This window comes from Lepisosteus platostomus, chromosome 23 (assembly GCF_059453375.1).
Source record: "Lepisosteus platostomus isolate fLepPlt1 chromosome 23, fLepPlt1.hap1, whole genome shotgun sequence".
NCBI lineage: Eukaryota > Metazoa > Chordata > Actinopteri > Semionotiformes > Lepisosteidae > Lepisosteus > Lepisosteus platostomus.
In genome coordinates, this window is record NC_142633.1 from 17,198,004 (window position 1) to 17,214,165 (window position 16,162).

At 46.7% G+C, this 16,162-nt stretch overlaps 1 protein-coding gene and 2 long non-coding RNA genes across 3 annotated transcripts in view; 1 reads left to right on the forward strand and 2 right to left on the reverse strand.

The window, feature by feature from the left end:
• Window positions 1-858: 858 nt before the first annotated feature.
• Window positions 859-4,438, reverse strand: hes4 (hes family bHLH transcription factor 4). The gene is made up of 4 exons (XM_088617220.1): window positions 2,484-4,438; window positions 2,194-2,289; window positions 1,989-2,076; window positions 859-1,776 (listed from the first exon to the last, which is right to left on the reverse strand). Exons 1-4 carry the CDS (start codon window positions 2,589-2,591, stop codon window positions 1,226-1,228), a joined length of 843 nt encoding a protein of 280 aa, XP_088473346.1. The 5' UTR covers window positions 2,592-4,438; the 3' UTR covers window positions 859-1,225.
• A 2,566-nt stretch (window positions 4,439-7,004) lies between these two features.
• On the forward strand, window positions 7,005-8,726 carry LOC148642221 (uncharacterized). The gene is made up of 2 exons (XR_015929609.1): window positions 7,005-7,104; window positions 7,525-8,726. It is a non-coding gene; the product is annotated as an uncharacterized LOC148642221 (long non-coding RNA).
• A 4,164-nt stretch (window positions 8,727-12,890) lies between these two features.
• LOC148642222 (uncharacterized) overlaps window positions 12,891-16,162 on the reverse strand; it is a 37,226-nt gene continuing 33,954 nt past the window's right edge. Inside the window, exon 3 of the long non-coding RNA XR_015929601.1 lies at window positions 12,891-13,807. This is a non-coding gene — a long non-coding RNA (uncharacterized LOC148642222). The remainder of the gene's footprint in view (window positions 13,808-16,162) is intronic.

Consider the following 16,162-nt stretch of genomic DNA (forward strand, 5'->3'; position numbering starts at 1 on the left):
GCATGAGGCTGAAAACTGGCGCTAAACTCGTCTCCCTGCCCCCACCCTCTGTCCTCTCATCAGGTATTCAGGGTGGAACTGAGCAATTGGGGTGCACAAAAGCACCCGAGGTCCCTCCACACTCGCTTTCCAGGGTGGCGATCTGTTAGTGACATGAGCCCCGAAGCGACGTTCCCAGGGCCGTGAATGGGGCTTAAGGCTGCTTAAAAGATCCCGCTGCATACGGGATGAAGCTCCTTTTCATACTTTTAATTACCTTTTTGCAAAAGAGAAAATATTCTCTCGCCTTTGTGGCACTAGTCTATTATACCTTCTCAGTAATCCGCCTCCCCCTCCTCCTCCTCAGCCTTCGACGTTTCCCGCCTTTCTGGGAGAGACGGTGCGGGGACAGATGTTTTATTTGGGGACCACATCGTGACCGCAGGAACAGAAATCTCTCCGTGGGCGCCGAGCAGTTCGGAACCGCCCTCCTGATGCCCACTCGACCCCAGCTCGCGGGGGCCCGGGTGACAACGCGTCCTCAGCTCGTGAGGAGCGCCGGCGGGGAGGTTTAAAATTTAAAGACCCGGCCTTGGAGCGCGCGGTCCCGGTTTGTCACGGCCCGTCCGGCCCGTCTCTCCGAACTCACGCTCCGCGAGAACGTCCTTGCTGATCGCCTTTCGCCTGTTTTTAATTTTTATTCTCCCACCCCCGTGACTGAAACACGAGCTGCCCTAACCCTAACCCTCCCCAGCCCCTGAGCGATCGCCCCCGGTACCTGCGGCTCACCGTGGGACAGAGCTTCCACAGTTACACAACACGAATCGCAGGAATCCTTTCGTCTAGGACGAGAGGGAATGACAACAGGAACCCATGATGTTGTATTTCAAACATTTTTTTATTTTTTAATCAAATCCCCCCCACCCCAAAAACGAAGGGACTTTAAAAAAAAACACAAAACTATTTACAAAAACAAACGGCTTTGGTATTAAACAACCACTTTCACAGGTCTTTACAAAAAAGGTCTTTCCAGAAAAAAAGACCTTCCGATACAAACAGCTTCTCAGTGACGTCACGAAGAACAAGTATACCACAGCATCCCAAATTTTGGAACCAGGAAATAAATACTTTTTTTAAAAAAAAGTCCAGTAGAAGAGCCACATCTGTTCCTTACAACGGAACGTTAATTTTAATTTTTTTAAAAATAGTTAAAAAGTTCATGACGGTGTCCCGTCCCCCCGGGCGCCTACCAGGGCCGCCAGACGGACTCGCCGCTGTCCGGCCCGGCGCTGACGCTGAGCGGGCTGACCGCCGGCGCCACCCCGTGGAAGGAGGTCATCCCCTGGACCGGCGACGCCACCGTGGGCGCGGGGTTGGCGTGGGCCGGGCTGGCGCTGGCGTTGGCGTACAGGGGGATGACCGGGGTGGGGGCGCCGGCGAAGGCGGGGCTGGGGATGAGGAAGGCGAACTGGCCGTCCGTGGCCGGCACCAGCTGGAAGCCGCCGTACACCTTGGGCGAGCCCGCCTCGCTGGGGCTCAGCTTGCCGGACACGGCGGCGGCGGGCGGCAGCTGGACATGCAGCGGCTGGGCCGGGTGCGCGGGCTGCTGGCCGGGGGGCGGCGGGTAGCTCATGGCCATCACCTGGCCCAGGCAGCCGGACAGGTGGGTCAGCAGCCGCGAGCGGACCTCCGTGTTCACCCCCTCGCACGTGGACAGGAAGCGGGTCACCTCGTTCATGCACTCGTTGAAGCCCGCGCGGTATTTGCCCAGGACGGTGGGGTCGGCCGTCAGGACCGCTGCAGGGAGAGGGGAGAGAGAGATGGGGTCACTCGGCTGTTTTAGGGTTCCTGGATGAAGAGCAGAGCCCCGGCCGCACGGCTGTCAGTGACCTGGGAGCCCGTCTCAACTCCGAGAAGGAGACGGGCTGCAACGCGATACCGGTCTGTTGAGTGATGCCCCCCCACCCCAGCCCACCCCAGCGCCCTCGCGCCGGCGGCCAGACACCTACCCGTCATCTGCGCGCGCTGCAGGTTCCGCAGGTGCTTCACCGTCATCTCCAGGATGTCGGCCTTCTCCAGCTTGGAGTGCCGGGAGCTCTGCGGGAGGGAAAAAACACACGTGAGCCTCTTGGCAGACGCGTCCCGGCCGCAGCCGCGCTCGCTTCGTCTGCAAATGATATTTAAAACCGTAAAAAGAAACGGGGAGAAACGTACGTCTTTTTTGAGGGCGTCCAGTATGAGCGTCTTGAGCTGCCCGAGACTCTCGTTTATCCGAGCCCTGCGCCGCTTCTCCATGATGGGCTTGGAAGACTGCAAAAGTGCAAAAGGTAAAAAAAAAAAGTGAAATTCACGCCACAGACAGCGAGACCGAACAGTTTGAAAAGCTGACAAGATCCTCTCGAGGCGATTTAGTCTAATCACGACGCCTGGCCGCAATTCCCCCGGCTACAGGGGCTCGAACCCGAGTGCACCCCGAGAGGCTTGTCCCAGAAAGCCAGGTTTACCTTTCTGTGCTCGCTGGCGTTCTTCGGCTTGTCCGGGGTGTGAGCGCCGCTGGCCGGAGCCCCGGCGGCCGGACAGGCAGCCTGTTTCTCCACAGTGTCAGCCGGCATCTTCTCGCTCCTTGGGATACACACCTTGTCTTCGAGTAAAGCGTCTTTATATAGAAAAAAAGCTGATCCTTTCAGAGCTTGGCAGCCGTCGTGCGAGCTGTAGTTTATTCAGCCAGATGCGGATATGAAAGTGTTTATCCTTTTTCCCTCCTCTCCAGCTTGTCAACCAGCAGCGGCGGCGACCCCACAAGGAACACGCTTGGCGGAGATCCTATGACGACAGCAGGGCAGTGCGCAGGTCCGGCCGCTCAGCTCTCGTGCTCCCGAGCCGCTCTGTCATGTGTCTGCGCGTGTGTTCGCCTGCAACCCTCAGCGCGCCGAGCGACTCTGGCCTCCGCGAGCCACACGCCGGCGGTATTTATAGCCCGCGCGCCTGCTCCCAGTTCGTGTGAAACCTTCTCTGCATTCTTTCCCACACTCGCGGCGGCCAATCGCCGCGCGGGCTCGCCCATTGGGCGCGGGGCCGGCCGCTGATTGGTCAACACCCCCGCAGGCTGTCAGTCACGCGCTGCTCAACCAGCCCTGGAGGGACAAACAACAAAGCGGCGAGCGCGCGCGGCCGGGCAGAGGCTGTGAAGTGATAAGGAGCAGGAGCAGGAGCAGGAGGAGGAGGAGGAGGAGGGAGCGCTGGCGGCGGCGGCTCGCTACCAGGACTCGTCCCCTCCTCTGCGCTTCCTGCTGCCGCTCCCAGGAATTCACCCTCTCCGCACGAGCCGCCGCAGCAATCACGGCCGAGCACTCGAGACGCCGGTCCGCATCGTGACCGCTTGCGCCCACCTGAGCAGGGCGTCATCACCTGTAATGTCCCTGCGACCCCCTGATTGACGGGGGTAAAAATAAGTGTTCGAAGTCCTGGCAGGCGTTCGTGCACAACCAGCTGTACATTGTAATTGTCTACAAATTGTGTCGCCGGTTGATCAGAGCTCAGAGAAGCCCGTCTGCCGTCGGCAGAAGACGGAATCAAACCGGTAGCTCGATATAAACGTGTATATCTCCCTGTTGGAGGAGCGTAGACCTGCAAACTTCAAATGCCTTCGGCTCTGCATTAATAAAAACTGATGAGCGTAGTTAAACGACTAAAATTGGTGTATGCACACAAACTACAAGAGATGGGAAGAGAATAATCCAGTTCTTTAATTGGGGTGAAAATGGCAATTTACTTGTGCAGATAAAATAGCCAACACAATAGAGAAACCCGTTATTTACTATTCATAGCGAGATACCCCAGGTAATCCGTCAGTCAGCCTCTTGAAAGTAAGGGGGGTGCGCCAGTTTCGGCACGCGAGGCGGTTCGCAGCAGCAGGCAGGCAGCCAATGGGAGCCGGGCACTTGATGTGGATTTGCGTGCACTGGACGCTGATTGGCCAGGGGAGTTTCGACCTGTCAATCATCCCAGCGCGAGCGGAAAGGTGGGGGGGTGGGGACTCCATCGGTCCGCGTGCCAGCCTCACTGTGTGCGCCTGCTCCGTGCACTCCTGCCTCTGTGAAGCACGTGCCAAAGTGGTGCTCTGTGATTGCGGGCAGAGCGCGCGCGCGCACCGCTCCAGCAGGAATACATCCTCGCGCTCGGAGCCTGGGAAAACCACTCCTCCTGCGCGCTGCTACTCGCAAGTAACCTCACCTTGTAAACACCGCGTCGTCCCGTCTGTCTGATCAGTGTAAATACAGCCGGTCAGATCACATTTTTTAGTTCCAGGAAAATTAAGATCTAAAATCCTCCGGTGTTTTACACAAGCGTAGGCACGAGGAAAGGGATTGTGCCGGGGCAGCACGTACGCGTGCCGGGGTTCAGCTAGCTAATAATCTTTCATTAATATATTTTAATTATGCATGATTTGATAGGCAGACGCAATTAGTCTGAGCAAGTCATATAGTAAAGTAAGATAATTAACTATAAAAATCTGAAAATGTTATCGGGTAGAACAGTCCCAGAATAATAATAAATAATAAATCTACAATGACCTTCCAAAGAAAACACGCATAGGTTCCGGGAACTGGGCTCTTATACACAAGGACTGGTGCTCTGTCGGCTACCCCCGTGGATCCCGAACACTGGCTAAATACAGCTTGTTTTTCCTGCGGACACCCTTCCCTGCTCTATCCGTTAGCAGTGCCTGCCAGTGCAGTAAATCTTACAGAACCCGAAGGCCGAGTGTAAAAAGAGCCACTCTGATCCAGCTGTGTCTCGCTCCTCTACACCCCAAACACCACACCGCGCACGCAGGCAGAGCGACGACTGAGCTCCGCGGCTCAGCTCACCCCGGTACCAACAGACGCCATCGTCCATTTCAAACCCCACAGTGACGCCTGCTGGCGCCCCCGCGAATCGCAGCACAGGTTTCCGTCTTTCACTTGCGACACAAAAGTAGCTTCTTTTAAAAAAAGTAGTGGGATCGCGACCCTGCTGGTAAGCGCTCTCAAGTCACAGACAGAACCCAGTAAGAAAATGTATTACACCCAACTAAACGAAATGAAGGTATAATTTAGCCTTTGAGTATTGAGTAAATGTAGCTTTGCAATATTGATAATGGCGCTTAATGTCACCACAGGAGACCCTATCACTTCACTCTGAAGCCTTCACCGCCCGAAACAGGCGGGACCCTTCCTGGCGCAGCTGCAGCAGGTCGCGCAGAAGGCGGCCGTGCGCGTCAGTCATTCTCGTGCGCCAGGGGGCGCCGCCGCCCGCTCGAGGGCCGATCGAGCTCCGCGCGCGGGAAGGCAGCGCACGAGACACGCAGGATCCACACGCGCTCTATGTACAGTAATGAAACTGCACTAATACCGTGATAGGCGCTACAAACTGCGGACGTCTACTACACTTTTAAATACCGACTCTCTCGACATATCTGTCAATTACATGAAATCAAAACTTAAACTATAATAATAATCATTTTAGTTGTGTCATAAGGAGATTGGATTCTTCAATGAGCTCTATACAGTGTAAGTGTATGCTCTCCGTTTTTACTTTATTCAGCTAAGCAGTGAGGTGTGCTTGTATAGGATTACTTTAATACCCCGTTTCCTTGTTTTCCGATTGGTCATATCGGAGAATGATTGGATTGGATTCAGTGAGCTCTATACTGTGTAGATCATGGGCATGAATCATCGCTACTCATACATCCATCCCATTAAAACCACTCCAAGTTTTTGCCAGTGTATTTTAACAGTAGAAAACAGTCGAGAAGACACAGACGCCCTGCAGAAATGTGCAGCAGCCCCAGAGCAAAGATGGCAGACCTCTCGCTCCACAGATACTTTTGCAATGATGTTTCAGTGGAATGTTTTACAAGCAGGTGTTCCCCTCTTTAAAGAAAGGCCCTGTCTTTGTCATACACTGATAAAGCCATCCATAACTTTTACAAACACCGCTAGCGTTTCACTCAGGAAAACAAAACGGCTTTAGTCTCTCTAAAGGCAGATATTGCTGCACTGAAGTGCGATACAGCTTCTGCCAACTGAGAAACAAAAATATGTACATGCATCCAGGTTCTGGAGTGTGGTTATTTGTTTCAGCCTACGACTGTTGTAGTAATGTAACGAAATCACTGTTCTGGACACTGCTGGGTCCGCAATTCAGAGACAGTACGCTGTTCACACAGCCACTCCAGGAAATCTGTATAGAAACAAACCGAAGGAAAAGATGCCAGAAATGGTCAAGTGCCCAGGGCAGGTGCATGCTCACTCGCACTGCTACTCCACACAGAGACAGCTCCCATGAGACCAGAGGAGGGCAGGGGAGGCTCAGGCGATGAGGATGAAGATGATGATGAAAACAGCACAGCATGGTCACCGCTGCACTTAAAAGCATAGATTTGCTCCAAGGTTGAGTCCAGAGCTGAGCAGATTTTTTCCGCACCCATAAAGTGATCTGAAAATCCTTTCCATTTTTTTCCTTCAGCAAACAGCTAGCAAGCGCACTGTTGCACGTCGGGAACCCTCGTGTGTCCAAGGGCAGGAACCGCCAGTCTTTCACTCCTTACCGGCCTGGGGTTTGTGGCCAGTCCACCCGGTTGTACGTGCGCCCTGGCTTCCGGAAGCACGTTTGTGCTTTGTTCCAGCGCTCTGTCCTCGCTCGGGGCAGCCTGGGGCCCGGGGCCCACAGTGAACGTGGGGCTGCACAAGTTTACCCTGTTTACCCAGGGATTTGGAGACAAGGATGCAAAGCTGCCCTGGATCCTCCCTTGGTTTATCCAGTCCCCAGTCCCCCTGTCCCCCTGTCCCCCAGTCTGCTTCTCCTCAAGCCAGTGAGTCTCTTCTCTTTCCTTTCACACTTCTGTTTCTCAGCTCCAGGTCAGGCGACTTGGCGAATCTCCCCGAGAGATAATGTGCTCTGCAGGCGTGGCCTGTGCCCAAACAGGATTATACAAGGTTATTTATCTTCTGGCGAGTTAGAGACCTTTTTCTTTTTGTAGATGCACCATTCTGCATCTTAATGGACTTCTGATTCTTTTTATGGCGTCGTCCTTCAGATACAGTAGACGTACATAATGTGTACACACGTCTGCAACTGTATGTAAGTATGGACACCAGATCTGAAGTTCCTAAAAAAAATGACCTCCGATAACTGTGAAAGGTCAGCAAGTGTAACAGCACTTGTAGCCCTCTGGATTATAATAACCATTGCAACCAACCTGCCGCGTCAGCCTGCGCTGGCTGCAAAGGTAAATTAAGTAGAGATTAACTTTAACAAAGTAGCTTCAGCAAGAAAGGGTTAATTCCGTGCTGAAAAGTAGAGAGAAACACAACGTTTCTGCTGTTGAGTCCCTTACTGTAAGTCCAAAGCAATGTGAACAGGCCAGGAGGTGAGCAAGACATCACCAGCTGCTGCAGTCACAGACAGCTGGGTCTGGGCTCAAGAGTGCAGGGAAATGTGCAAAGATCCATCTTCCTAGACAGGCTCGTTGCCAGTGCCTCATCTCGCGGTTTCCTGCAGGATCCTGGAGGAAGCTGCGTCAGCAGAATGCATGGATGGGCTGCTCCAGATTCCCAGAACCCTTTGTGTCTGACGTCTCATTCAGTGTCAGGAACACACAAGAGTCAGCGGCACAGCCAGGATTTGAACCAGGAAACTCCTGGACCACACAGCAAGCCCCGTTTCACTAGGTGGAAGGATCTCACATAATACATGTGCTTCTTTCTGCATGAACATTGTCACCCTTCATCTGTATTTATGGGGTATACGGCGTTACATATTACAGTGCATTAACACTGAAAATCACGTCTGAACAGGTTAATAGATTAAGTTAATATTGTAAATATTCAGGAGGTCTATGTCATTACTGCCTATTGAAAATGCGCCACATGAGCCTTATTTTTTTTTTAACGCAAAGATTCATTTGGGGAAAGCTGTGGGGGAAACGGCTACAGACCTAATCTAGCACCGTTCCAAAAAAATATTTTCCAGCTGGTTGCCTTTTTAATGTTTCCCCGATTCTTCATTAGTGAGCAGCAACCCTGGCTAGATGCCTCTTCTCCTGACCAAAAAAAACCCACATCAAACAGATTTGCCCAAGTGCTTTGCTTTCGGACTTAAGCTCAGCAGAAACGTCTGGGGAAGGCGGTGGGGATGAAAGCGCTGCCGGCCGCGGCTTCTCTCTGTGTCCAGATTTAACACAGCCCAGCGCGCCGCTCTCCCCGGCCAGCGAGGCCGCGACAAGCTCCTTTGACCGGGATCTTGTTAATTTGTTGCTGGATAATGAACCCGAGGCCCAGCACTCCATGTGCAAAAACCCAGAAAATGGAGTCGATTGTCTTTGTATGTGCAAGCCTTGCCAAGCCGGCCTGTTCACATGCCACCTCTTCACCCTGCTCTGGGCAGTGTTGTTGGTGAGCATCTCCCTCCGTCTGCTGCGCTGCTGGCCCAGGAGCGTGGGCAGGACCTTCCCATAAACCACTTGTTTCTTGCCGGTTTCACACTGTGATATTATGCACATGCACGGTGCACTTTTTGCATGGTCGACCGTGTTTTCTCACTACTCCACATTTATTGTTCCTGCTGTTATCATGTTTTATGTTTGTAATGTCCTATCTACACTGTGTGGTGTTGTCTGCTGTACTGCATGTCATACGTCCTGAGAGATCAGTGTGGATAAGAATTCCAATGTACATATAGCAATAAAATCCTCTACTACTCTACTATTTTGGCTGTTTTTTTTTAAAAGCACCTCTAGGCAATTTAATTCAGACAAAATTTTCCTTTTTTATGTACAGCTTTTTCAGACTCGAAAATGCACACCCTTGCGATTTACACAGCTTGGGAAGAAAACCATCCAGTCTGCATCAGGTCTTGGCGGAGAGTGGAGATTTATTATTTCTTTATGTTTATGAGTGGCAGTGGTGGTGGGGTGGCTCAAAAACGCTCCCAACTTGATCAGATCCCTTGTTTTAAAGCCACACATCTGATTTCAGCTCCTTTACAAACCGTGACTCATCGCTTCAGATACGCGGGACTCACACCCAGCTAACAGGAAGAGGCAGGGAAAGAGAAGCCAGTCCACTGCCCAGCTGTGGTCAGAGCTCTGGGCTCTCGGCCTGTCCAGTGTGCGCCAGGCTACCGCAGAGCACGAGAGAGGAACTTGGCACTGCTCACTCCTCCAGCCGAGTGGAGGCAGGGGACAGTCTTTACAATATTCCTCAGAGCTGCACCTTACAGTAAAGCCCTTGACTGTGACACCATTTCCATGACAATAGTAAAACAATTGCCTAAACAACGGCCTCTTACAGAGAGGTAGAGGAGCGTGCACTAGTCATCTCATCTTCTAAAAGTATTATTTTAAAATATACATTTTATTATACATTATATAGAATATACATTCTTCACTTTTATTTTTTTATTTTTCACATTTATTTTCTGTTTAAACCCATCTGGAAACCAATAGAACACAAACATAATTTAGATCCACGTGTCTTAACTAATCCCACAGTGCTATTAACCGAATAGAAAAAAAAGGTCACTCTCTAAAATAACATTTCATTTTAAGGGCATGTGAAGACAACTAATATAATTACACAAGTGTTTCTAAGAACAAATAATCATTAAACTCCAGATGAACTTTAAAGGTTTTGCACTTTGACAATGTCTTTGGTCTGAAAGTCTAGAAACAAAGGTCTTAGTCCAGACAGATGAAGAGTAAATAATAATAATTCTTTGGATTTATATAGTGCCTTTCACCTCACAGGATCCCAAAGCACTTTCCACATAGAAGGAGACACTCTTCACTCACCACTGAAGTGCTGCTCCACTCCACAATATATCAAGGGAGGATTGAGAAACAGCTTCACCCATCAATGAATAAATGTGTCCCCTCAGAAAACAAGCACTTGTTCTGGAAAGGGGGCACTCTGCTTACAGTTAGGGGGGCTCAAGAAAATAAATGGAGGAATGTTTTCTAAAATGTCACGTCTGATATTTCTAAATTCCCCTTTTGAATTTTTTGATCTTCTTATTTAGGTTTTATGACCAGCTCGAAGAGGCCATGTGAAAGAAAGTCTGCCAGCCGAATTAATCATAATACGGAAATATACTATTTTGCGCCAGACCAGACTGAAGACAAAAGAAGTCAATTTGGCTGAAAAACTTCAAAGCTGACCAGCACTGGCGACCGAGGCCTTTCACACAGGCCTGCCCTCTCTACCCTCTTAATCTCGTTACTTTTTTGTTCCTGTACCTGCTAAAAAAGGGGAAAAAAGAAAATAAAAGCTGGGCTCTATTATATCTGTTCTGCTTTTCAAAATGTTTGTTGTCATTTTGCCATCTGTGAGCCAGCATGTTCACAACAATGCACTTCATTCGGAACCTCCCTGCCTCTGATAGTAGAAAAGCCTCTTTCTTCCTCAGCTCATTGCTTTCTTCACTCTCTTAAGTGGGCTGTTGATGAGCTTGGCCTAATCAGATTAAGTCAACTCAGATCAGCCACAGCAGTTTGTTTTCCTTCTAAAGGCGTCTTGACATCTAGGAACACTTTTTCTTTCCTCTTTTATGTACACTTTTCACCGAAGGCAGGGGAGAAAGAAAAAAAATCTTTTGTAAGCAGTTTCCAATGGACTCCTTTATCCACCACACTCCTCAAACGATATAGGTTATTTAGAATGGGTCACTACACTGAAATACAGCGCGAAACTCTTTAAAGTTGTGCAATGGTGCATTTGGAAATTTCAGCTAGTGTCAGTAAAAGAAAAAAAAAAGCCAAATTGAATTTCCAAATTGCTGGAACCTTTAATTTGATTCGGAAAATAAATATTTTGAGAAATCTGTGTTCACTACAACACTAATGCAATCAAGCTGTATTTTCAGCACACTAATAGTGCCAATGGTTGTTTACTTAAGTCAAAGACAAGCTCACAAACACCCATTGTCTTATTTTGCAAATGCAGACAAGTGTATGTTCTTCACATTGTAATTTAATTTGTTTAAAAAAACACCTCCAAGGAAAGGTACTGTCCTTTATTTTGAGAACATGAAACCTTTTCAAGAACTAATTTTGACTAAATGATGTATTTACTTTTTCCTAGAGGTGCACTATTGCAAAAACAGAAAGGACAGTATAATATCTCTGACTAGCAATTGCCCTCAACATATTCCACTCGCTTGTGAAATCCTACACCATTTTAATATTAATGTTTCAAATGACATTTCTACTGGTTTTGTGTAGAAGAGGCTTAGGAATGATAGATGCAAACCAAGAATTTAACATAATTTCAGACCTGTTTATCAAACCCAGGGAGAATTTAGATAATGTGCAACTTAAATGTCTTGTTCTAAATCAGTTTGATGAAATCTACACTGCTGTTATCGAACCTTATATTATCAGGGACTGCTTCAGATCTCGCACAAACCAGAGCTGTAGAAAGTCGCAGTCAGTGGGAAAATCGCTTGTTTATTTTAATACTAAGATACACTTTGACTATCATTATTGGTTATAATTATATAGTATTTCCACTGCCACTCCACTGTCTCCTTTTATTGTTTCAAATTTTCCTCCTTGAGACACTTGTTGAATCCCTTGAGAGAGGATTTTTTTTGCCTTTGGTTTCCATCCACATTATAAAAAATAAGAAAAGATCACTACTTTAATCAAGTGTACCCAAAAACTGCTGAGAAGTTTATTAGTTTTCTTAGCCAGACCCCCTGCGGGTGCTGTCGTGGTTTTTAGTAATTTGATTCCCCTACTAATCACAGGCTCCCTAAAACAATGAAGACAATGCATGCAGAGAGATTCCTTTCTTTCAACGCAGAGGCCTCCCTCGAAAGAAGACAAGGCACCATGCTTACTGAATGGAAGACAAAACATGCGCTGACAGATCAACAAATGCTTGTGTGCATGACTATGCTTCATGATATTCCTCGAATTTTATAGTTACACTAACACCTCTTTTTGCTCATTCGTATAGGAAATATAAACTGGACTAGAACATGACCTGTCCGGTTCTATAGCCCACTAAGTATCCGCCTCTTCCCCAGAAAATATCCCAAATACAAAGGAGGTAGGCAGAAAATAGCCACAGCCGATCAAATAGAAAACAACTGATAGAAACCCAATTATTTAACTGATATTTCAGAACCACCTAGGAAGAGTAAGATACTAAGAGTGGATTGACATGCGAATGCTTATCCTTGATCAGAACTGAAAAGTCAAGTGAATTATTGCACACAGAGCACAATGCACAGAGTAACAATAAGGTTCTGCTTAAAAGTTTTGAAGGTGCTGTAATCCTTAAGCTCCACTTTTCCAGTCTTAATTTGTGGCCTATACAGTACTGTGAGCAGCTCTATTCCAACATACTCCCAGGATAAATGCTACACTATATTTTCTTTGCCCTGAGATTTGGAAGATTATTTCAGGTGACAAAGAAAGGCACTAATGCTGCAGTTGGTTAGGAGTGCCTTGTGCTCCCAGCGTAGGAACTGATTTTGAAATTTAAACCCTTAATGACGGCTTTGACATCACCATCTTAGTGCTGTTCACACTAGGTGTGTTTCTGAGGCCATGAAAGTTAGTGCAAAATGTTTGTTTCGCATTTTGCAGACCAGCTCATTGAGAACCAAACCTTTAAGACGCACTATGTTTTCCTGGGAACATTCTGCATTAACGTATGGAAAAAAAAGGCAACAATTAACATATTTTGTAACATTACGAGCTTGCTAGGAGGAGCAGCAACTATCAACTGCTGCACAGCTGTATCAGAGGATTAAAAATAGAAAAGCAAAGACTGTACCAAGGTCTGATAAACCACAGAGGCACTAGGATGAACATTCTAAGCATATGAATCAAATTCAAATTTCACTAGAACTGTTCAGACAAGAATTGACAAATGTAGTTTAATAACATCATTATATGCAATCCATCTAATTGAACAGATTTTAACAATTGCTCCATGTCCCTGAAGATTTATATATTCAGCCACCTTGATCAAAAAGAACATTTTTAGTTTAGAAACCTGCCTTTATGTCCTGGTCACTGATTGTCAAGAGCTGGAAATCTGCATTATTTACATGCTGGTAGCCTCTTAAATTGTGTCTAATTCGTTCAGGAAAATCTAACACAGACATTTAAAAAGAAGAAAAGATATCCCTTACGCTAAATCACGTCTGCAACAAATACTGTTTAACATACTGAAAAGATGGGGGCAAAAACAGCAAAATGGAAAAAAAAAACATGAGTCGTTCTTATTTCTTCCAATCTGTTTGGTTTAAAAAGAAATCTTTTCAGGCTTATTTCTATTGTGATATTCAATAGTAAAATATATTCAAATTCGCACACGGGCTTCTGCGTTTTCATTCATACATTTGCATTCCAACAGAAAGAGAAGCAAGAACTATGGAGACTGAGAAAAAAAACTAAAAATGCTCAAAATTAATATTATTGAGAAAGGACAATCTGAAGGTTTCTTCTCCTGATAACCGTAGGAAAAGGTGCCATTTATCTCTTCTGTTTCGGTCAGTTAGTCGGCCCCAGTAGACACAAACTATAAAGTCCCCTTCACCAAAAACTTGACTTCTTTTGTAGAAAAGTGAAATCAATGCAAATTGCTCCTTTATGTTTTCTGTGAATAAATAATGTCACAATACTTCTGGTCCATGGACATACAAAAGTATTGAATTTTTGTATTTATTGGTTGCGAGAAAAGGAGAGGTGACCTTTTTTCTGAAACAAAGGCTCCTTTATGGCTGGAGCCGATCCTGACCAGCTCCACAGGAACTCCAGCAGATGCCATTCCTGTTGGTGAAAAATAAGCACTTTATTTATTCTCACAAAGGGAACACAAAACAAGCCACAAAATCCGAGGCACTGGCCAAACCTCAAAGACTTCTCTGGTTAACAAATGAACGGAGCAAATATCATTTGCTCCCGATTTGCTCCGAGAAGCTCCATTGTAGGAGCATTGATGTATCACCAGCAGAATTAAGTGCTCCCACCAGAGCTCCTCAGTAACCACTGATGACTAATTCCAACCACAGCCATGGACACCGGGAATCTGACACGTTCCCAGCCCAACAAGAACAACTACCAACAAAAACAATTCCTTATTCTTCTTCGACTTCCTTGGAATGGAAACTTAAAAAAAAGATTCTTATGCAAAGATTACTCCTAGACTGGAAAAACTAAAGTAACAAATAAAAATAATATTATAAAAGCCCTTACACTAAACATTACTACCATCTATGTCTCATTTTCATTTATTTAATCAAAATTAACATCTAAGTTTTAAGGAAACTGAGACTTTTATTTATAATGTTTTGTAGGATTCTGGTCACCACATTAGAGAAGATATATTGCTGCTGTGTCACTAGTTCACAGAAGAGCAACCAGATACTGTACATTCCTGGGCTTAAAGGAAATCCCTACACTGACAGGATTAAGGAACTGAACCCTTTCATTCTTGTCAGGGAAAACTGTGAGGGGACCTAATACAAGCATTCAAAATCCTCAAAGGCCCTGACAAAGTTAACCAATCCTACTTCTGTAAGAATAAACACTGAAATACGAAACATAGGACACAAGTAAAATGAGACTTGTTCATACAAAGGTAATAGGAGTCTGGAGGAAGCTTCCCCAGCCATGTCAGTGAAGCAGACACGCTGGCTTATTTTCAGAAAGATCTAGATGAGATCCTTGCATCAAATACCTCCTACCAAATGGACTGGGTAGTGGATAGGCCAAATGGCCTCTCATCTGTAACTGTTCTTGCAGTCCGACTACACATCAATGGGATATTCTGAGAGCAACAAAACAGAAACAATTCTGGATGTAAAATCCCGAAATAAGCCTGAAATTACACCAATTTAAAATGATGGCAGAAAACGTCTTCCAAGTGAGGTATTGTGACTCCGGGCTGGTGAAGAGAGGTTGTCTGACTGCTGACTTCAGATAACGTGGGGCAGCCAGTCACAAGCTGGTCAATGTGACTCTTAAGTTAGCACAGTGCTCTATTGACTTACTGTCTCTCTTACACCTCAGGCTGCAACAGGAGGGGGACAAGAGCTACTGATCTGTGACCAATGGAGCTAATTATTGAGACTGGAATGCTAGAAAATTATTGCTTTTCCTAGCAACACCCACATACGAATGGGCAGTCAAGCATGCATGTCTACATTTTATTTATAAAATTAAGATTCCAGTTGAAGAGAGACGCCAGTTTTTTAAAGATTGGCAATAAACTCTTCCGTGGATAATTTCATGAGAAACTCAACAGTCCTTGTTAAAGGAAAGTGTATTAAAGAGCTGGTTGTAAGAATACTAATGCTGAAAATTTCCTTTGGAAAATTATTGCTAACAGCAGGCTGAGCAACCGGCCCTTCCCGCCCCTGTTCCATATTCAGGGCTATTTGCACCAAACCTGTCGGCCACGTTATTTTTAATTCTGGTACACATAATATACAATCTGAGAGGGGAAGAGTGATTATCTAATATATACTGTATATATCAAGCAAAAGAAACTTTTCAAGTGCTGAATGACCTTCACATGCAGGTTTAGAGGTACATGGAGGAAAAACTAGGAGTCAGAACAAGCCAAGCTTGGATCTCCCATTAAAGACCCACTAGAAAACCGACTTGGCAAATTCATTAACTAAGGAGCTGCTGGCCAGTTACAGGACGCAGTTAAAGAGCTGCAGACGGTTGTCCCACTCTTACGATTTAAAAAAACCCTGCTGATTTTTATAGGGCCTTACACAAAAGTTGCGGAACTCTGAAAAAATCGTGACCCCCCGTTTAAGTTTTCATTTTAAAATTAAGAAGTGAGTCATTTTATTTTTCAGCATTTTTCCCCCAAGCAATTACTCAACAAGACCTGCTCTTCAGCAACACTCTTCCTCCAAGACTTTCTCCGTACGGGTTGTCGCCCACCACTGTAACAGCGGCTCTGTGTTCCACTCTCTCACGCACAGAGAGCTCGCAGCCCTGGGGCCTGTGGCAGTGGCGGTGGCTCCTGCAAGTCTCTTTAATGTAAGAATGTCTTTGAGTGCCCTGTCCGCGAGCTGCTTTCTGAAAGCTAAGCGCACAGATCAATTAGACGAAGACATCAGTGCTAATTTTAAGGTTAATATTCTGACCCCCCGCCCTTCCACCCCG

Coding starts and splice junctions, on each gene's coding strand:
- hes4 (XM_088617220.1), bottom strand. CDS start 2,591: ATGCCGGCTGACACTGTGGAGAAACAGGCTGCCTGTCCGGCCGCCGGG. Junction 2,077..2,193: donor TGGACGCCCTCAAAAAAGAC/GTACGTTTCTCC, acceptor TCCCTCCCGCAG/AGCTCCCGGCACTCCAAGCT. Junction 1,777..1,988: donor GCAGCGCGCGCAGATGACGG/GTAGGTGTCTGG, acceptor CTCTCCCTGCAG/CGGTCCTGACGGCCGACCCC.